Source organism: Colias philodice, chromosome 13 (assembly GCF_061535455.1).
Source record: "Colias philodice isolate Cphi_HAF_F1 chromosome 13, ilColPhil1 Martin Lab GWU primary, whole genome shotgun sequence".
NCBI classification, from domain to species: domain Eukaryota; kingdom Metazoa; phylum Arthropoda; class Insecta; order Lepidoptera; family Pieridae; genus Colias; species Colias philodice.
Genome location: NC_143098.1, coordinates 11,107,885 through 11,131,918, shown reverse-complemented (window position 1 = coordinate 11,131,918; position 24,034 = coordinate 11,107,885). Strand labels below are relative to the sequence as shown.

The following is a 24,034-nucleotide window of genomic DNA, read 5'->3' as shown; positions in this document are numbered from 1 at the left end:
GTAAATTAGTATTGTACATGAATTTAAAAAGAATAATTTTTAAAGACAATTATACATTATAAGCATAGATGAAATAATGAATCTTTTTTAAAAGTGATTAGGTATTTAATTAATCTCTGATGAATAAAGTATTTTTTTATATATGTTCTAAAAATTTGTATGGAAATTCGGAAATATTTTACTCTTTTTACTCTGTCCGTAGATTGCAAAAAATTGACAGTATCTGTCAGTATTTCATCCATTTTGTCTTGTTGACGCTCACTGATTGGTTTAATTTGCTACAACTTCAGTATAGTCCAGGCGATTCCATTTCGCTCGACGTTGTTTTGTGGCTGTGCCATCAGGCATAGCGATTCACGATTGCGGTATTTTTTTGTTTGACACTCATTTATTTTGGTATAATGTTTCGTGGGGAGTGAAAGGAATCTATGTTGATAACAATATTCGTGGACATTGTTTCATGAAATATATTTGAAACAGTATGAACTAAGAACAAAGTTGCGTAAAGGATTAGTGATTTTTTTTGACGTGTTTATTTCCTTCGTGGGACTGCAATCATGGTGCAGGAATATGTCTCGCCCGTGAGGGTTCATAAATACCCTTTCGAAATGGTGATGGCGGTGAGTAATCTTTGTTATAATACTTATCGCCCGATGATAGCTAACTTTGAAGACCTAAATATTCTGTGTCAATTAAGTTGTTACTAGAGCAGTAAATAAGACATCCTTTCAAAATAATAAACATTCTATATAGTTATTTATTTTCTTAGCTTTTATGTGAAAAGTAAAATACTGAGCTTTTGCTTAGAATTTAATGTAAGTGCATAACAAACTATTTTAGTATTTTCATTATGCAGTACATATGTATCTTGAATAACAACTTTCAATAAGTTTCACTGTCCATCTCTTTCTTTGCCATTCATAATGTTTCTGGTATTAGAAAGAAAATCTGTTCATTGGTCAACCTTGATGAAATATTTAGTTAAAATTCATTGCATTTGTTTTCTTATTAGATTATTATTTCATAGAACAACTAGAGAAATAGAGAGTTTATAATTTTATTCAGACATGTCTTTTACAGCTTTAAAATTGCCAATAAAATATAAATACGACCCATTGATTTATTCAAATATTCCTGTAATTTTTTTATATCTAATCCTACTCACAATATTTTTAGCCAATTTTATCCATAAAAAGTATATTTGTCGATTATTGTATTTGAGGTACACCTATATTAAGTGTTACCACATTCTTCCAATATCACACATTTGTTTATTTTTATCCAAGAATAATTCATATATCCTAAGGATGTTTACATGTTGGCACTAAATTTACCATTCAAAATACATTGAAATGCTGTTGCTATCACAATAATGAATAAAAAATCATGTATAATATATAAATCTTTCATGAGGTGTAAATATGTATGATTTTTTTACTTGTTTTACAACTACAGGAAATAATGGAAAGGTCAAATGAATAATTGATAAGCTAAAAAAAGATTTTTTAGTTTATTTTGTTATATATTTACACTCTACATTGTATGGAATAGCTGGCTAGAGTTGCATAATAATATTAAATCTTATGCCTCTTAGAATCAATCTATTACAATTTACATTATTTAAATCTAAAAATTTAAAGTATAACAAATTGTTTGGTTAATAAAAATTCCGTATACCTAGGTCATGTAAATTTTACACAAAGTTTAAGACAGTCAGTAAGACTTTTCGAAAAGCAACTACATTAGTTATATGAATTGGCTGTGTTCAATATTATTGTTGTACTATTCAAATAAATGTCAGCTCCAAAATTGGTGATAGCAAATAGATGATTGAAAGTGTATGTGACCTTATTGATGTTTTTATTTATTTGGTTGTGTGACTCATATAATGCTAGCATACAAACACACATATTAGAGGCCAAATTGTTTTCTGAAGTAACAATTATGAATACTTATTTGGGTAAAGCTAATATTGAAACTAATAAGTATTATTTTGTTTTAGCTTGCTTGTCTGAATAGCTTTATTACTAGACTATCACTCAAACTCAAACTCAAACATTTATTTATTCAAATACACTTCTTCTAGAAGCACTTTTGAACCGTCATTACATATTTTAACATTTGCCACCTATTCAGAAAGCAGTATCTCAGCAGTATATTCCAATATATGGTTATTTCAAATAACAATTAAATAAATTGAAATTTGTTAATTACCATATTAAAGCAGTACTGTTTCCACACTGGAATAAGTACGGCTATAACACAAACAGGTAACACCCCTGTAAAAAAATAATATAGATCACTAGGATCAGTATGTTAATCATTATTTTAATTTTCTTTCACTAATTTGATGCTAATATCCTATGAAACGCATTGCTCAGCTCCTGTTTGTCTTAGCGTGATGATATATAGCCTATAGCCGTCCTCTATAAATGTTCTATCTAACACCGAAATAATTTTTCAAATCGCACCAGTATTTCTTGAGATAAGCGCGTTCAAACAAACAAACTCTTCAGCTTTATAATATTAGAATAGATTATACTAATTCAATAAAAACATTCATTTCTTAAGTGATTGTCCAGTATCTCACCTTCAAGCAATGTCACTTTGGCCTTGTTACAAAAGTAACAAATAAACAATTTTGTTGCAGCACTTAGTCAAATGGCCTTTATGTTTTATGAGTTTTTGAGGAATTCAGGTAATCTGCATAGAAAGTTTTTTATGAGCTTTTAATTTCTACGTCATAGATGTTATTGTAGGATAGGTTTTTTCAACCAATTATTAATTTGGTCTGGTAGAATTAACACTCTTTAGATGTTTAAACAAATTAAGCAATAAAAACCTTTTTGTATTCTTAAATCTGAGTAGGAATTTTTTTCCCTTTCGCTTGTTCCATTCGGTAGTCAAGAGTGAAAACGTCTCGTAAAAGATTAATTTTATGGTAGATAAAATGGCACAATGGAAACGAAATCACTCGTATCACGTCTTAAAGCAGTATTTTTTCCAGCGTGGAAAAGTGACAACGCTATACAGATCGTCTAGCGCCGTCACTTTCACACACTAGAAGTAATATTGCTTTAAGATGTGGTAACGTAGTTTCGCGGTATGCCGAGCGTTCATTGGAATTCGAGGCACGTCAATGTGAAATGTATGTTCGGTGTAATGTTTACATGTGTTTAAAATTGTGAGCCGAAATATATGTATGCCTAAAATATTTAGCGTTAAATCGTGATGTTGTATTAGTTTAATATATATTATATACTTATTATCGTCTTCGCGGTAAATAGTCTATCCAAGAAACTAACCAAAATAATTCTTCAATTCGATCTAGTAATTTTTAAGTTTAGTGCGTTCAACCAAACAAATTCTTCTGCTTTATAATATAAGTGTAGAGTTTTCACAAAGCCTACAATATTTTAATTGTTTCAATGAACGAATCCATGATGGAATGATAATAATTCTTTATTGCAATAATAAAGTAGATCATGAAGAAGTTGACGCGAGAGTGGTCTCGCTCTTTTTACCTTTTCTAGATAATATATTTAGTTATATAAAAATTTCGTTCTTATGGCAAGATGTGTAATATAGAAAGTATTTTCTAATAATATTATGCAATTACTCTTATTAATACCTAGTAAAATAAACATAATATCAGCTGATTTCATCGGATTAATGAATGCAACGAATAAATCGTATTTTCTAAACAAACTCGTGTAACATCAAACACGTGAAAGCATTAAGCACACATCTTTGTTAACTTGTGATATCTTAAGTAAATGGAAAATTTACCGCAAAACAAAGAATTCGATTCATTAGAATCACATTATTGAATCGATTTAGAGAAATCGTTTTTACGCTTTGTGAAACATTATTTTGAAGGATGTCGACTTTCTAAATGGTGAATTTAGATATCATCGTGATTCGATCCAAGATTCAAGGTTGGTTGGAATTACTTTATTTTTAAAAAAACTAGCTGTTCCCCGCGGTTTTACCAGCATTGCTTCGCTTCTATTGGTTTTAGACTTTAGCGTTATGATACCTAACTATAGCATAATCTTCCTCGATAAATGGACTATCTAATAATCGAACAGTGAAATAATATTAGCGTGATGATACCTTATATTATAGCATATAGCCTCCTTCGATAAATGGACTATCAAACAGTGAAATAATTTTTCAAATCGGACCCGAGATTTCTGAGAAAAGTGCGTTCAATCTTCAACTTTATAAAATTAGTATAGATTTTCGCCTGAATTTGCTTCAAGTATATGTAATGTTTTTTTATATGTAAACAGAACTGTGTGTCACTTATTTTCGGTATGTTTTGTAAACGCAGCGGATACACGGTCATTGATCTTGCTGTAATTGTTGCAAAAATTAACAACAACCGATGACCTACTCGGTACCTACTTGCCACTTGGTAGTCGACGCCATTAAAGTAGGTAACCTGAAATTTTAAACAATGATGTTTAGTCAAAAGAAATGTCGGAGAAAGTAAGGCAAATTAAAATGTTTGGATGTTTACAGCGTTACTTCGTTATTTTGATACTTGTAGTTATGCCTGTCAAGCATTAATACACAAAGAGCAAAAGATAAAATAAAATTTCGCTATCGTTTATATTTACTTAACTTATTCCTAGAAATTAAAGAAGCAAAATAACACAAGTATAAAACTACGAATACCTATAGAAAAGAAAACATGTATATATACGCATTTTATTAGAAGTTTATGCTTCTGACGAAATACCTATAATACACATATTTTATGCTTCTGATAAGTTTAATATCGTCAATTTCACGATGACGTTAAAGCTGTCTTTAAAGAGAGACCATTTTATGCATGTCTGATTTATGTTTGAGCATCTGCCCCCCTAGACTAGTGGCTTTCTATTAGCGTAAAGTTGAATAGAATAGATTATGAATGTATGAGATTGATGTTTGATTACGACGACGACGACGATTGATTACGTCAATCTCATACATTCATAATCTATTCTATTCAACTTTACGCTAATAGAAAGCCACTTGTCTAGGGGGGCTGGTTTAACGGTTTGCATAAAGAATAACAAAGCACGTCCAGATAGACATGTATCCGTTAGTTTCAAAGATGAAGGAATCTGTGTCATAGATGAATAGAAAAACAAATAGAAAAATAGATAGACACAAAGACTCAGCACAAATATAACAGGCATACGATACTTCAGACTCAGAGGCTAGCGGCCAGGGTTGGAAAAAATCATGATTTTTTGAAAAAATCGAATAAAGCACGATTTATTGAAAAAATCCTAATTAATCAATACTTTTTGATTTTTTCATTTTATTATTTAAGTAACTGTATTTTTGTGCGAAACGGAACGCGCCGCGTGCCTAAAGAGACAGTATGGGGATTTCCCTTTAGTCTAACGTGCTATTGAATGTCAAACAAACTTTTTCCAGTGGTGAAGCAATTGTTTGGAGCGATAGCTTCTTCAGCTGCTGTAGAAAGAGTGTTTTCTACATTTGGAATTGTTGACCCTAGTTTTTAATTAAGATATCTTAATCTGTTTTATGTTGATTTCTGTGAAAGGAAGTAAAATTAAACCTTTTTGTTTTAATCATTGATTTTTATTGAAAATATCGGTTGATTTAAATCATGATTTAAATCGTGATTTAAATCAAAATGATTTAATCGTGCCAACCCTGCTAGCGGCACAGAAAACTTTAAAAACAAAAAAACGATATACATATAATAATATATAGAGAGAGAAATGATGCAGAAACTACCCATTTACATAATCTCCTATAAATCATATGGCATGTGGAATGTTGTTAAGTAAAATGCTAATTTGTTTCAAGTATGCTAATGTACCTACGTGCACTATTGCTAGCGATGTTAAATTATCAGTGCTGTCCTCGTGAGAAACATGTCTCGTGTTTGTTATACGATCACAATATAGTCCATTCAGAACACCGGATATGTGCAGATTGAACTAGTTTAGAGCTTTGAACGTTTATAGTCAGTAGGAGTAACTAGTAGTAGAGAAGTGGTAGTTTTATAACCTACTAGCTGCGCTCCGCGGTTTCACCCGCGTGGCTCCGCTCCTGTTGGTCTTAGCGTGATCATATAATATAGCCTTTAGCCTTCCTCGATGAATGGGCTATCTAACACCGAAATAATTTTCAAATCAGAATAGTAGTTCCTGAGATTAGCGCGTTCAAACAAACAAACTCTTCAGCTTTATAATATTAGATAGATAGATTACTGCTTTCTTTAACTGGTTTGCCCAAAAATAAATGTTCTTAAATTGTGGAGATTTTCTTATATTGGGATCTGGTCATAAAATAAATATGGTCCTTCTACGATAGTAAGGATTTGTTCAGTTTCCGTGCTGGTTGTTCTTATAAGTTATAAGTTCTTATAACCTGGTTATCCTTGAGATACTGATAGTTTCCTTATTATCATACTTGCCAGGTTTATGTAAGCGAAGTGTGCCTATATGATTATTGGCGGATTTCGTAGTAGAATTTTGTTGAATGTTACTTAGTTTTAGGCTTTAACATAGAAGGATTTACACTTTACAGGGTCATTTGTCAGGTGCTCAATAATATTGTCTTTAAAGTGTACTTACAAATAACGAAACAAATGAACAATGCATGATTTAGGGCCGATTTTTCAATGCTTGGATAAAACTTATCCGTCCAATAAAGTGTTACACGATAATATTAAAATGTCACGTAAACTGTCAAATACCGGCAGTTAGAATACGTTTTTAAAATGGCAGTTTTATACATTATTCGACGAATAAATTTTATCCAAGCATTTAAAAATCGGCCCTTAGTATGCATATTGTTTGAAGTCACGTGAAGGACAACATCTTCTTATATATAAAAATGAATCGCAAAATGTGTTGGTAAGCGCATAACTCGAGAACGACTGAACCGATTTCGATAATTCTTTTTTTATTATATTCCTTGAAGTACGAGGATGGTTTTTATGTAGAGAAAACGTAAATATGTACCACGGGCGAAGCCGGGGCGGACCGCTAGTTTCTCATAAAAATATACATTGAATGATGCCAAGTAACGTGTGAGAATTTGATATTTTGATTTATGGCATTCAAATGTAATAAATATAAAATTTTAAAGAATATAATAAATTTGATCACGAAAAAAGAATTTGAAGTTTGAATCCCGTGGTCGTGATCGATTTTTTCTATTCTTTTAAAATTTATCATCTGCGAGAAATAAATGAAGAATATGTAATCGGATCTGATTGTCTTCAAGGGTCAAATAATAATAGGACATTAAAAATGATATGGATACAGGATAACCTTTGACACGCACTTAATTTATATCTATTTAGAAATATTATATGTGGGTGTATAACAATTTAGATACACAAAGGAAGTATTTTCGATACGGCTTAACCCAATTCCACTATTACTTTTTTATCGCTCATAGAAATAGTTTTTATGATGGGTGGATTGGGGGGTGGATTGTCTGTTTTATCACTTTTTCCGGAGACGAGTGTGTCAATTGAATAATGCAATAACACGATATTGTTGGCAATGAGATCATTCACTCGGTGCAAATGAAAATATAGTGCGTTGATCTTCATGTCTTGTTTGTTATGATTTCGAACTTGGTATTGAAGATTTCACTTAGAATGTGTTGAGCGTGTGATACCATTTATCAATGACAGATAAAATTCATCTGACCTGTATCTTAGTATGCGATAATACGTTTTTACGATATTATCAAAAATTAAACGAACAAAACTTGAATACTAATGTAGGTACCTATACAGTTGTTCAATAGAGAATTGAATTGATTATGGTTTGAGAAAGCTTATGTATGGAGATACCATACAAGAAAATATTTAAGTAGCATTTTAGTATGGTTTGCAATCATCGACGATCATTTGTTGGGCCAACTGCAACGCTCTCGATTGTGAAGAGGGTCCATGCGACGCTTAACAGTTAACGTCGAATACTCAATTCAGAAACTGGCTGTTATAGTCATGATTCTTCCTATTCTAACACGAGAAAATAGTGCCAAATATAATATGAAAAACTGAAAAGCTCAAACTCACACTTTCCATCTGAATATGCCTGTTGCGCGTATTTGAGATCATATCGTAGATGTTTTTATTTCAAACTAGCGGTCCGCCCCGGCTTCGCCCGTGGTACATATTTACGTTTTCTCTACATAAAAACCATCCTCGTACTTCAAGGAATATAATAAAAAAAGAATTATCGAAATCGGTTCCGCCGTTCTCGAGTTATGCGCTTACCAACACATTTTGCGATTCATTTTTATATATAAGAAGAAGAAGATTACTTACAAATTCACTCAGGTAAAAATAAACCAATTTACTCGATTAGTTTGTCCAAGTCGCATATAAAGTAAGTAAATAAATATAATAATAATGAAATTGAACGAGTTCTATTTACAATTGATAAGATGTTATCAGAAGGACGGGATTCACTCTTATTCCTTATCTCGCCGAGTTATAACTAAAAACATTCAATGTTCCGGATGTAGTTCCTAAACGAATAAATACATTGAAGAAACATGTTACACAATATAGTTTTGTGGACAATATTCTTGACCTAAATTGATGAGAAAATGTTACGAACATTTATGGCTAACGAGATCGGTTTAAGCCTAATCGCTTCTATTAAAATGTTGAAGTTTACTGAAAATAACTATTTCCTTTAAAGATAAAGCAGAGTAAAAAGCACAGTAATTAGAATAATTATTACTTCTGGACTGGTATTTTTTTACCAAATAGACCAGCAAAAAGCTGAAAATTTTTACTCTTACTATAAAAAAAATGTCGAATAGGCTAGTTCTACAAATTCCATCCTCCGTACTATAGTGATTATGATAATCATAATCAATAGTGTTTCCAATTTGCGTAGTATTCCATTCCGAGGTATCAACCAAGATAACGCTCAAACAGCAATAATTGGTGTGTGGAATGAAAGCGAGACCGCGATCAGTTCGACATCTGACCTTCGTATCAGTTCCTCGTTGCTAATTTCGTTATCTGTGGCGTGAATTGGCTGCCACTTGCTGGGATCGTGATTCTTGGGTAATTGGATTTCTGCTTGATCCGTAATTATGGGGTGGAGTGAGATTTGGAATTAATGATGATCCGATTGTGAATACTGGCAGGATTGGGAGCAGGAATTTTTGTTTAGGTTCAGGAATATATCCTTATATCCTTTAATATATCCATATCCTTTTAAGAATGAAAGTAGAAAGAGAAGATATCCTTTTAGGCTTTATTTGCTAGATGTATTATTCGCACTAAAAATAATCGAGCTACGTGTCTTTGTCCGTTTACGATTAAATTCTGTAGATATTTGCTTCGATGAGGTTTCTTTACTTTCGTTCGCCACTGCTATATCCCTTATTTGTTAAACGAGTTTAAATTGATGTGGCTGGATTGTAACTTTTCGTCAGCAATTATGGGGCCAAGGATGTTCGTAAGCAGGGAAACGTGTGGATAAGCGTACAGCTGTTGAAGTAAATTATTGTTAATTACGAGCCGGTTATTAACGTTCGAGGAAATTACAAATCGTCCGTAATGTGGTGCCGTAACCGTTAATTTTCCAGCAGAATTTCCAAATGTATGATTATTTTTCAAGTTACGATATAGTTTCAGGGTGATCTAAATGTTTTCCAAAACAATTCGAAGGTAGATTAATTATACTTAAAGTTTCGTAAACGACTAGAATCCGTACAGAATTAGTACAGTTGTGTTCAAAATTCCTTATAAATTCTTAAATCCATCGCTCGATGGAGCACTTATAGACAGACTGTATTAGGTAATTGGATTATTACTAAAAATAAGACATTCCATTACATTGAATTGACCCCTTGAATTTGATTGAATGTCAAAGTTCGAAGATGTTTACGTACTTGCGGGGCCTTATAATTGATCTGCGACACGCAAGCACATTGTTCAATTACTTATATGTAGTTGTGTAACTGGGCCAGCGGGAATAGCTGGGCCATTTTCGATTACGGATATTTCTGGGTAATAAGATTGAACTCTTCAATATGTTGAATAGTTCGACCTCGCTATCCCCAGCGGAGACAGTCTAGGTCTCGGCCTAGAATATTGATTTGCAAATGCTACAAGGTATCTGATCTGGGTTTTAGTTTATATCTTGGTTACGAGGTAGTTACATGTTGTATGGGTTTATGGTCACCTTGATATGCTTACAACTGTGAGATATAAAAGATAGCTCGAAGGACCTTTGAAAAAATAGGAATAAATATTAATTTTTGAAAATATGAAACATGTTTTTTTTTGTTTTTATCAAAACAGAACTGGAAATCGTATAGCTGTATCAAAAAATGGGCGTTTATTTATTTAGTAGCTTATCAGAATATAAAATAATTGGTACGAGTTAAATGAATTATATTTATTTTCCCCTTAATTTAAAACTTAAATACAATTTCGTCTGGACATAATATTATACCTATCTTCATTCGCATACATTTGTTATTATTTATCATAAACTCATACAATCATAAACTCTTTAATAACTACAATAAAGCCATGGAATATAATACCCAGTGTAAATTAATACAATGCCCAGCTCAACGAATGTTTCGGATCAGTGAATGCCAAAGTTCACAGCAACAATTGTGACGTTCCCAGCTGTGCTTCATAGTCGATAGACGTGTAGAGACGCAATCATTCAATCAGTCACGTATGGAAGGTCGCTGGGGATAAATGCAAGGCATTGGCACATGAGGTTTGGGTGTTTTATGAGCACAGTTTGACAATAGGTCACTATAAAGAAAGTATGATATTATAGTAAGTATAGAGGTTGGTCAGTAAATCCACTGCTTATGACTTACTGACGGTAGTTGGATAAAATAAGCCAAATGTATGCATGAGCACTCTTCTCCAGAATTTATTGTGTGAATATTAATGTCCAAAACGTTACTAATTACTATTCACAGCTGTTTCGTTCCCAAACTATCAGCTCGGTGTGGATTGTAATTAAAATTTATTTAATGATCTGTCATATTTTATGGATTTATAATCGTCTTACAATTAAGAAACTAAGTGATTTAAAGGCATTGCTGCTCTTAATGGCTATGATATAATAGGATGACGCAGAGTTGAAATAATAACATTTTCAATATTTAGAGCTATTTTCCGCTAATTTTCTGGCTCCTGGTTCCTGGCTTTCCAGAATCTAATCCAATTTTTTAAAGTGGGATGGTTCTAATCTACGATAGTGTCTGGTACGTAATTCAAGCTGTCGCTAAATGCTCTGTAAGCTGTTTTAGAGTATTAATCGACGTAATCCAGCTTAGTCTGAGACGGCCCGTGACCTCTGACTCAGGGATATTTTGAGCTGTAGAGTGTAGGTTAACACGTGAAATGAATAACTTTTTTTGTAGAATTTTTTTTGGAATGGGTTTGCATACTATAAGGCTGTAGATGGTAGAATATAAGCAAAACAATTAGTTCACTCAACCGAAGTCTAAACAAAAAAAAATTAAAACATATTAGTAACAGTTATCTACCTGCTGTCTTAGGCCTGCTGTCATGCAATGTGCGAAAGAGGCGGAAAGTGGAAACTGTCACATAAGTATCATATATTCTATGAGTATTTTATTTCTACCGCCATTTCTGATTGGCATGTCGACGTGATGCTTTTAATATTAAAATTAAATTGTTTTTAAAGCGAGTTTATGTTTTTTTTGTCGTGTTCATTGCTCATCCGTCACTTTAAATTATTTTGTGGAGAACATCTTCAAGATTAAAATTTGTTTGTTTTCAAGTTTTTCGCCGCATTGTCGTTCATTTCTACTAGTTCTAGCTCTCTTTAAATTCATTCGTTGCTTTGTTACAATATAAGGGAAAGATGAACTAAAAAATGCTTGCATTATATTGGTATTTTATATATTCGATGACTCAAATTATTCTATCAGGCAAAATATTAACGTATCAGTGAATCACGTGTATGTAGTGAGGCACGTGTTTGGGAAACCTGACGAAATATTTCGTTATTCATACCTACTTATATTATAATGGAATTAACGATAAAAAGGCGGGTAGACGTCATAGAATTTGGGTATTTCTTAATTAGCTTAGTTTATCTTTAAATATGTAATTAAAAGATGTGCTCCCACGTTAGTATGCAAAATTAATTTAAATTCCTGGTATGGTATTGGCTTGGGGCAGTTAAAATAATTAAAATAATAGTGAAGTCGCTTTCTGAAGGTTTTGCATATCAATGAAACATAATTCTATTAAATATTATCTTTTCTTTAAAGTATTTAAATAATTTATAATATCGTCTTCGATGGATATATCAATTGGCACTAAACTCTAGACTGTTTTCATTCTCATAGAGAAAGCTTTGAATAGATTTATTGAGGATATAAATTAATCAATTCAACCTGCGCATGAGGAAATTACGACAAAAGTATCCTCTAACCGTTTCTAACTCTGGTTTATACCAATATGATTGAAGATGTTTACAAACTTGCTCTAAGAAATCTGTTTTTCAGCTATACACATTGAAATGTTTATTTATCCATTTAGCTACATTTTGGTAGATCACGTTGCAATGCCAAGGTCGAGTTTCTGGACTCTGGTCTGGTCGTAGACGTTGGTAGGATATATTTAGACTTTGTTATGCTTATGTCCAGCAGTTTTGCGTGGTTCTTGTAAGATCTTTGGGCTTGCTCTGATATTTGGCAATGTGATATATATTTTGTTACATGTTGATAGGTTTATACTTTTATTATAGTGCGGCATTTTTTGGAATCTTGACAGCTTTATTTTCATCGAAGTGGTAGGTAGTTAATTAAATATCATTACGAGTATTGTGTTTGTACAATTATTGTGGTTATAATTCGTTGTAGATTTCTGGCGTTTACCCCGTTTATGAGATGTATACTAAGGAAGGAAACAATAATGTCCTGGAATCCAAAATTTTGTTTTTCAAAGTTTTCCTTACTGCCAAAAAACAATGACAATGCATATATAAAATATATTTCTGTAAATATTACACAACGTGTAGCTTCACCCTTTACAAACATACATATTTAAACAGACATGCACTGAAATTCTACTAAGAAGAATAGGCAAGTAACACAAAAAAGCCCGTAGCATATCTTATATTTTACTCGTACATACAGTGCAGCTATTAATTTATTAACCTTGTCCGCGTCGTATTTTACATCCATACTAATATTATTAATGCGAAAGTAACTCTGTCTGTCTGTCTGTTACTCAATCACGCCTTAACTACTGAACCAATTTTTATGAAATTCGGTATAGAGATATTTTGATACCTGAGAAAGGACATAGGATAGGTTTTATCCCGGAAATCCTACGGGAACGGATTTTTCTTTGAAAACGCAGGCGAAGACGCGGGCGGAAAGCTAGTACTCTTATATATTCTACTCCATCTGTAAGCATTCAATACTCATACGATTGCACGCATGTCCGGTGCGTCTGCGCAGCCGTAGTAAGCGGCGTCGTGTGTTGTAACGTCGATTTCATATCCGCCATGCGAAGGTTACCGTCAGGGTGTTTGAATGTGTTTGAGATAATTATAATTCGAGTACTTCACATAGTATAATATATGTACCCTATTTCTTGAGAATAAAGTGAAGTCCCATGTCCCCTAGTGGGGTAAGGGGCAGATGCATTATACATCTGTTTCACTGATCGATTTTCTTTAGGGACAAGTAGGTAATCAGCCTTCTGTGTCCTACCAGACCGAGCAATTTTTTTTTCTTCGTCTCCACCGGGAATCGAACCCAGGACCACTCGGTGCTACGCTCACGCGTCAACCATTGTACCAAGGAGGCGGTCAGAATTTCTTGAGAATGCTGCTATCTATTTTGGTGTGGAGGCGATATTAGTATGCGGCATTTCGATATTAAATAACACAAAAATGCTTCCGAGTATATTTGTATGGCTAATGGCTAAGAAGTTAAGAACATGTCAGTTTGTTGTGTTTATATGAATTTTTATGTTTGCTAAAACTTTTAGAGATGAAAGAGAAATTGAAAGAAATTGAATGAACAGATCTCCAGATTCTTTTATTCTACTAAACGTGGAACAATATCGACATATAATTATTAATTACTTTGTTAGAGCTACACGTGTTGTGTAATGGTCTCTGCTGCATGATCTAGCGTGGATAATTATATTCGATAATATATTAATTAACTAGTATTTCACTCGTGGCTTCGCTCGCGTGCTGGTTACGTTAACGTGGCAGTGATTCCTTGTAATTTCTAAAAATTTCGTTCAATTGCAAAAAATTATGAAAAGTAAACAATTAAATGTTATCAAAACTGGTAATTGTTATAAAAATAAAGTTAAAAAAACTGACAAAACCAGGATTTAATGCGGGCGCAACCTGGACGAGTAAATATACTCAGAATTATTAATGAAAATAATGTGCTCATGTTTCTCTATAGTTTTAAAAGCGGGACACGTAATATCGGTAAATAAATACATAGCCAAAATATTAATTTTAACAAAATTTAATTGCGTGTTAAAATTTAATTATTATTCGGGCTCGTATAAACGGTAAATTATTTAACTATTTCTCTATAATCTACTACGTTTTAATTAATACGAATTTAATTATGGTCGTGAAATTGAGGATGAGAGCATATAAAGCTGAAAAATATTTGAAGTATAAAATATTTTTCAGCTACACGTGAAAAATATGTTTTTGGTGAAACGAGATAATAAGACAGTGCGCGCACGAGCAACTTTGTCTCCGCAACTATTTTGTCTCTCCACCCATGGGCTAGTATGAAAGTGCGCGCACGTAGCGACGCAACTCCCCATACAAATTGATGGGAGAGACAAAATAGTTGCGGAGACAAAGTTGCTCGTGCGCGCTCGCTCTTACTTGTATAATTATTAATTAATAATAATATAATTTACTAGGTCTTGCGTTAATATTTTATTACAGAAATACAAATCATTGTTCTTAATATTTTTGGAAAAATAAATGTAGGTATTGCAATATTGATAGGAATTTAGCAATACGATATTGGATTATCGCGAAATAGTGTAGCTCGGTTCCGGTCCGTCTGACTATCATCATTTCCCGGCGATTTGGATTTAATCACTGCAGAACGTTTAAAATATAATCGGAGCTAGGTATTTATCAACCGACTTCAGAAAAGGAGGAGGTTCTCAGATGTGTAGATATGCTATTTTCTTGTTTATCACCGTTTAAAACTAATAACTTAACTGGTTTCAACAGGTATAAAAACTGAAGAATTATAGCCCGTGTCGTTTAGGAAAAAGTAAGGTTTCACCAGTAGAAAGAAATAATTTTAGAAAACGGTATATTAATTTTTGAGTTTATGGTCTACTTATAAAAGATCCTTGTCTTTCGTCTACATGTCATTCGTGCTAATTCTATTTCTGTAGTTTCATCAAATCATGTGCAAATTATTAAAAATAACTTTTTGGAATAGGTAAATGAAACAATTAGTAATACGTCAATATAATTTGAAAGCATATTATAAACTTACTATAATTGGAAATGATATTGAAAGCAGTAGTTACTTAAAATACCTACTTATATGGAGCTAAAAACTAGAAAAGAAAACTGGGTAACTTTCATATTAGAGATAAACGATATTACATTGGTCTAGATTTAGAACTAATGCCCATTTCGTGACGTTTGTGGGAATATAACAAATTGATATCATCCATACTAATATTATAAATGCGAAAGTAACTCTGTCTGTCTGTCTGTTACTCAATCACGCCTAAACTACTGAACCAATTTGAAATGATGAAATTTGGTATGGACATATTTTGATACCCGAGAAAGGACATAGGCTACCTTTTATTGCGAAATATGTACCACGGGCGAAGCCGGGGCGGACCTCTAGTTTCAAATAAATCGTTTTAACAGATGTTTGATTCACATAAGTAAATTAAATTTATTTTTGGTATTGGAAAATATAAAATATTCATACAATTTATTGATGAACGTGTATTTTTTTTGTATTGCTTTACTAACAATTACACATGTTTTTAATATACCTATTGTTTATTAATTTAAAGGTTGTTCCAACCGAACCTATAACCAACCTATAACGAAAATGAATGAAAGAATCTGAAACGAAATATACCTATGTATGTTACGCTCAAAGACCGAAAACTGTCATTATAATATGAGGTTGGCTATGACGTACGAGCCGAGCGAGCGAAGCGAGCATGCCGCAGCAGTGACCGCCACGTGCCGGAATCGATTTTTTGTATGAAATTAAAATTGTTTCAAGTATAAATCGTAATTTGTAATGCTAAGGCAATGTTCACAATGCGTCAATGCTTTTCTTTATTGCAATAACCCGTCGTGAATGTTTTGAGTAAAGCAATAACCCACATTTCGCAATGGGGATCTTTAACTGTGCAATGCGTTGTAAGCAAAATTTTCGCTTAATGGGCATTTGCGGTCTTTGAGCGTAACATTTACATTACAAGTAACACGAAAATGCCCCCAACGACCAAATACTCAAGTGCTTTTTTCCCATACATGCGCAAGTGAGGCGCTTCCCCAGCTGATATCCAAAAAAAAATTAAAATATACCATACGGAAATGCCCCCAATAACCACATACTCAAGTGCTATTTTCCCATCCAATGCGCAGGAGCGGCGCTTTCCCTGCCGCTATCCAAATATGATCCACACCAAAATGCCCCCTATATCTGTATATTCAAGTACCATTTCTATGTTCCCAGGCGTACGAGCGCCGCTTCCCCAGCTGCCCGCAGATCCCGGTGGTGCTCGAGTGCGTGATCACGGACGACAGCTGGACGGCTGACGACTCCCAGCGGCAGACGACGAGGCGCTGCCAGTTGAACGTGGAAGCGCCGTATTTGCTGAAGAAGGTAATGTCACGAGTCTGAGCATGTTCTTATAGAGCCTAGAAATGTTTTTTGGAGGTTTTTTGAGTTAAGTGTAAAATATTCTACTAGACAGATAGTTGGAAATTATACGAATTCGCTTTATCCATACTAATATTATAAATGCGAAAGTAACTCTGTCTGTCTGTCTGTTACTCAATCACGCCTAAACTACTGAACCAATTTGCATGAAATTTGGTATGGAGATATTTTGATACCCGAGAAAGGACATAGGCTACCTTTTATTGCGAAATAATAATATGTACCACGGGCGAAGCCGGGCCGGACCTCTAGTTGTAAATATATAGAAATGGAGCGGTTTTACATAGTGGGTACATAACTTATGCTGAAGATGTATAATGTGCGGCTTTGTCGCACGTGAACGATTTCTTCAGTACTAGATTTATCGTGACTAATTAATCTTGTAGCTGATCTTGGTGGCTATCATCATTTTATGAAGTTGAATTTGCAAATTGCTTAAATGTTAATATAAAACATAAAATTAAAAATATATTTTTTCGACGCTGTGTATTTGTCGCAGGAAATTTCGCCGTTTACAAATGCTCGGCATTTTGTAAAATACTGAGGATTTACTTTTTCCAAAAATTCTACAAAAAGACGGCCGCGAGCCGATGGAGCGCCACTTCGCGGGGCTCCTATTTCTGTGTAGTTTTAAAAACACGAACCTAACCTAACCCACCCCCTTATCCAAACGAAAAATTTTTGATTACGAATTTTCGACATGTTACAAAATGCCGAGCTTTTGTAAACGGCGAGATTATACAATTTGCCTGCGACATATTCACTGCTATTAGTCAGAACTAATTCCCATTAATAATACTTTAATATTTCCCAAAGTATTTAAGACAAAAGCTGTGGTAGATACATCTCCGGTTAACGACCCATAAACAACAAGAATGTCGGAACGTAAAAAATATTAGTAAATCCAAATATATCTTATTTATTTGGAGATTATCCAAATCACATTGTATGCAACGTGATGGAATATTTTGGGTATAAATTATATTATGTTACGAATTATTATTATAGCTAGCAACTAATGTTAGCGTGGTAGATGTATCTTCATACGATATTTATCCATTTATTAATACGCTTATATTAGCTCCACCTGTATGTTTGTATAGTATCAAATTTAGACTCGATTTTGACCCACTTTAAACGAACAGAAACTTTGCACAATTATCAGGGACTAGCTGCTCCGCGCGGTTTCACCCCCGTGGCTGCACCCCTGTTGGTCGTAGCGCGATGATATATAGCCTATAAACTTCCTCGATAAATGGGCTATCTAACACCGAAAGAATTTTTCAAATCGGACCTGCAGTAGCTCCCGAGATTAGCGCGTTCAAACAAACAAACAAACCCTTCAGCTTTATAATATAAGTATAGATTGGTGGCAATATACTATACAATAATTTAATGAGATTAAGAGTGTTGTTTTTAAATATTAATTATTTTATTTTATTATTCAGGCGCATTTTACACGTAAAGTATATGTTGTGTACCGCCAATAAATACTAGTGTACAATGTACAATATACACATACACTACACAAGATACACATGTATCCTTAGTATTTATTAAATGTTTAACTAGCGTAATGAATGTTATCCAATCCATCAATACAAGCAGGCGTCCAACAATAAATTACCTAACTAAGGAATCACGTTGAGAGGAAAATTCCCTTAAATTTTCCACGCGAATTTCGTAATGTTTTGATTCATGAACCTTCTCCTATTAACAAACACAACAAACAAAGATTAGTTAAATCGGTCCAGAATTTCTCTAATTGAAATGAATTTGCTTTGGGATTGGCGTTATTTTGAACTTAATTATACTGCTGAGTGCTGGATATAAAAGAGAGTTCTTGTTTCATCAAATTAGGGTTGTGTATCTCTGTAGAGTAAATGGATAAGACGATACAAACGCGAAGTTAATTCACATAAAAGTCACATCTTCATGATGAAAAAGGCATTTCGTTGCTATTAGTATTTTTAGTAACCTACATAATAAAGAAAAAAATTCAATTACGACATGACCAGTTAAACAGGGTCTTATGTGATTTTAACGATATACCACACACCCATATGTATGTTTTCAAATTTCAGCATTTGAGATATAATATCTTTGCAAAGTCGTTTTAAAATGTGACCCTAAACCACTGCTTATAATACTCCTTCTCTAAGCAGTCTTTACTAAAATTGTTAGACTTTAAACTGAATTGGAAATCTTTATTCTTTAGAGTTAGTGTCTCGTTCGATAATAGTATTGCACTGATGTTGATAAAGAATAAATACAGTTGAAAATAAACTAAAAAAATGCATGTCACTAAAAAAAATTAGCATTGCCACTCCTGAAAAAAAAATTGTCCGTTTAAAGTAGGTCAAAATCGAGTCTATAAAGGAGTCGGACACATACAAACATACAGGTGAAGCTAATAAAAGCTCAAACTCAAACATTTATTTATTCAATTAGACTTCTTCTAGAAGCACTTTTGAAACGTCATTAGGTACATATTTTTGCGTAATTAATAAGCGTGTTACATTATTGACCATTAATTACCCTGCTTGCCAAACTAATCACCCCCCATTCACCAGATGATCGGCGTGGACTACGTGTACTTCATCCAGAAGAACCAGCTGGACCTGCAGGCCCGAGTGCTGGAGATCGAGGCGACGAACGAGACCTTCGCGGCGAGGGTGTCCGTCGTGGAGAAGTGTAGATATTATGTAAGTAGGTTTTTGTGGTGGTTGGTGTGTGGGGGTTTGGTTTTGGGTGTAGATTGATGGATGTGTAGACGTTATATTATGTGAATTTGTGTTTTACATATATTTAAGATTAATATGCTGTATATTTGTAACCTGTGTATATGCCTATCTATGCTACGTCTAAGTGTTGTGCACAAAGGTTTTTTTGCGTGCTAAAACTAAATTTTTACTTTATTGGTTCAAATTTTATACTCATCAATTTTCGTAAAGAGGGGTGCAAAGTTTTTGCTTCGCATATATTAAAATATGGATTCTTTCGTTATGCTTACTTCAATCGGCCTGTGATGGAAAATAATTGAACTTCTCATTTTAAATAAGCACTTGATTTTTAATAGTAGGGGAGCCCAGGATGCTAAATGTGGATTTACTCGAGCGTCACGGGAACCTATTAGAATTGGTAGATTAGACCATAGCGAGAAAAAAAGGTCCTATAATGTTTTCACTTTTAGCGGTGGGGAAGGGTTTTTTGATTTTTTTTAATTTAAAAAAGAAAAAAATTGGCTTGGAAATACTCAAGCGCGTTAGATATTGATATTTTGCATGCTCCAGGACGTCACTGAAAAAAGTATACCTACGTTAATCTGACGATTTAAGTGGCGATTTAATCGCTATGAAGAAAGGGTAAAAAATTAAAGTAATATTATTCGAGCGCGTCAGATTAATATATGGGGGGGTTAATTACAATATAAGAAGTCCCCATTTCGCTAATCTGACGATTCGAGCTCAACCTTAGGGAATTATGGATTATTCAAATTTTCCATCGGGGCCCCTGAGCGCACCCACCAACCATAACTGCTCATATTGACTATACAGTCAATCATACGAATTCGAAGTTCATTCATACGAATGAATAGCTAAGGTACCGTCCCTTATAGTAATCTGACGCGCTCGAGTAAATCCCAAAATCCCCCTCTTGGCCTCCCCTACTATAATGTCACATTGCGATAAAACATGCGTCCTATATTCGAACAATCCGCATTGTAATACGGAAGCAACTATATGTTATGTATCGACGCAATACTACGTGGAGGTGACAGTCTAAAGTGCATCGTTTTCTTGGAATAATCAGAAGCAATTATTCATCTATATTGTATATTTATTCCTTAAAACTGGCTACTTACGTACCTGCAGGAGGGGCAATTTTAGAATTGAACTCTTAATTATTGTGATGTGTATAGGCAAGCAGGGGCAATTTAGAGAACAGCTGAAATTGCTCCGACCGCCGACCAACCGAGATTGTCCCAATATTACCCCTGCCGCAGGTACGTGAGTAGCTGGCCTTAGATTGTAAAGAAATAAATTTCGTTCATTTAAAATCTAAAAGTAAAAGACGTCGAAAAGTAGGTATTATAATCGCGTAAAATCACTTAAAAATTATATAGAAGCTAGAATATCCAATAGAAATATCCTCGCGTGTCACTGTGAACTGCATATCATGCAAATTCGTATCATGATTGGCATCAATAAAAAATGTAATAATAGATCGATGTATTGTGTAATAACATGATTGCTTCACGATGTCTACACATGAACTTGGGAATCTGATGGATTTGTAATTTAAGTTTTATTGGTATCGAATATATAATCTTTTAGGGGTAGGTATTGATTCTTAATGCTTATAAAGAGGCAACTTTTTGAGATTTTTAGGGATTGCATGTACTCAATTCATTTTGAAAGTTCTTTTACCAATAGAATGCACATTATTTGATATTCTCATTGGTATTTTTTTCTATCCCACGTCAACCCAAACGAAGAAGGGTCAAGCGGTCACCAATTATAAAATTGATAAAAAGTGAATAATATGTTAACACAGACTATAAATGTGGATGAATTCATCTTCAGTCAAAAAAAAAGAGATGAATTGCTATCTCTTTTTTTTCTCTCTCTTCTCATAAACTTTTACGTTTATAGTAAAAAGTGAAATCCCCAAGTGGGGTAAGAGGCAGATGCATTATCCATACATCTGTTTCACTGATCGATTTTCTTTAGGGACAAGTAGGTGATCAGTCAGTCAGTCAGTGTCCTGCCAGACCGAGACATTTTTTTTTCTTCGTCTCCACCGGGAATCGAACCCAGGACCCCTCGGTTCTACGCTCACGCGTCAACCACTGTACCAAGGAGGCGGCGTTTATAGTAGAAGTAGTATAACTGCTTTAATAAACGTTTATTGTAAAGATGTACTTTGAAAGTCGTATCAATTTAATCTTCAAGATACAGGTTTTATTACGTTATTTATGTTAGAATTTGAATGGTTCTTGGAATGCAATTTATCATGCTACAGATTTTTGGTATCGATAAATGACAATGAAATCGCAAGGAAAGTCACGCGTTAACCTTAACTAATCAAATCCCGCACGTGACCAATAAAAGTTATCAGATAAGCGAAGTTGTATCGATTTGGGTTCCATTATTGCGCAGTTTTGCAAATAGTTACGAAATATTTGCTCTGATAAGAGTGTAATAAATGCTTTTAATGTTGATGATGAGCGTCAATTAAGTTGAATTACGTTTTTGTGATTACAGTACTATTTATACAGTTAAATATAATACCACAGATTACCAAAGGAGTAGTAAGAGCGGCCATACACGGGCGGCTCGAGCAGTTAACGGCTGAGCGATATATGTACACGGACTGCTCGAGCGGTCGTTCGTTGACTTTTCGAGCTGTCGCTTCAAACTGCGCAGTTGACGGCTTGAAGCGGTCGCGACGGCTCGAGCAGCTAGTGTACGGCATTGAATGAATGTCCATAGTTCACCGCGCGGTCGCAGTTTCAAGCCGTCGGTCTCAACTGCTTGAAGCTGCCTTTTTGTGCTTTCTGTATCAATATCTGTTTGAAACATTTACTTTTTGTTATTTATATGGGCATTAAAGAATAGGTTTATTCAGAATTAGACAATCATAGCTTCTAAAAAGTAGCTTAAGTAAATAAGTTAATATTTCTTCTAAAAGGTATTCTATAGACGAGGTATTCCCCGTGACCCTGGAGATAACAAGAGGATAAAGTTACGAAGGCCTCGTACTTGCATTGATCCTTGAGACGTGAGCATTGTTGAAAGAAATCGCACGATTTAAAATGCTTGAAGAGAAAAGAGATTACGTTTTATATTTTACATAGTGTCTACATAAACAGTTCACACACATATTATTAACTACATCCAATTCCTACTAGGTATATTATAAAGATTAATATTTCGAAATTGTGTTGAACATGTATTTGTTTTGCATATACGTTAAAACAGCTGATTGAAAAGACCACAACGAAATTCGACTCGTTGTGGCAATGAAAAAGAGCCAAGACGTGTTCTGAATGTTAATAGGTTGTAGTACTAATTCCAGTATGGGAACAAGACAAGTGTAGAGCGCCATCACTTTCCTACACCAGAATTGTTATGAGACATCACGGTAGCCCGTTGGCTTTCATTACTTGAATCAAATTTTAAGGACATATGTACTTAAAAGTTAAAAGAGCATTATATGTCTGCAATCACTAATATTCGTCAGCGTTGGGCGATTAGAAGCAAACACGATAGCGCAGCGCGCGTAGACGGTTTATTCGTAATCGCCGTAATGGCGGCAAACATCGACGATCATTTGTTGGGCCAACGCTGCCCATTGTGTAGATAGCCCATAAAGGCTATCGATCGTCTACCCTCACATGGAGTATCGTATCCATGTCAACGTCTTGTATCGTGACATTCAGCGATGTTCCGATAAGATAACAGTGTTTGTAAACACTGGCGAGATTGTGTTTTGCTATTTTGTCGTAGCAAAATAGTCTAGCGATAAAATACATCGCTACGGTAAGCGAATGATGCGGGTTCGAATCTCAGTGCACGATATTTTTTACTATTTTAATTATTCAAATATTTATAAATTGATTTTAATGCTTTAATTTTTTAAATATTTAGAGGGGCGTGTTTGCTCGAAAAACCGATAGATAAACAGATGGGATAACCGATAGATAAAATGCTATTACCTCTTCCACAAAGCAATCTTTATTTAATATAGTTCAGTTTTTATTATTTTTTTGTTCTTCCGTTCATAATATAAAAACAAATTAAATTGCCATGTATGCTGTATAACACACTCAACTCCCTATGTGGATATGTAGATGTCGTTTTTATTGCAACACTGCCCCCGTACCATATCGTATTAAAGCAGTATTATTTCCAGTGTGGAAAAAAGACAGCTATAAAGGTCATCTAGCGCTATCACTTTCCCACTCTGTAAACAATATCGCTATAAGACATGATGGTCCCATCTTAATGTATTATATTGATTTTAATGACTGTATAATACGAAGTACCCGGATGTGAGGATCAATTTATCT

The 24,034-nt window shown here is 34.0% G+C and overlaps 1 protein-coding gene across 1 annotated transcript in view; it reads left to right on the top strand.

Moving 5' to 3' along the window:
- The first annotated feature begins 272 nt into the window (after positions 1 to 272).
- The window catches only part of retm (real-time), a 49,158-nt gene continuing 25,396 nt past the window's right edge, over positions 273 to 24,034 (top strand). The window contains exons 1-3 of the mRNA XM_089702829.1: positions 273 to 620; positions 16,753 to 16,902; positions 19,533 to 19,664. Coding sequence (XP_089558955.1) covers positions 558 to 620; positions 16,753 to 16,902; positions 19,533 to 19,664 — 345 coding nt within the window. The 5' untranslated portion in view covers positions 273 to 557. The remainder of the gene's footprint in view (positions 621 to 16,752; positions 16,903 to 19,532; positions 19,665 to 24,034) is intronic.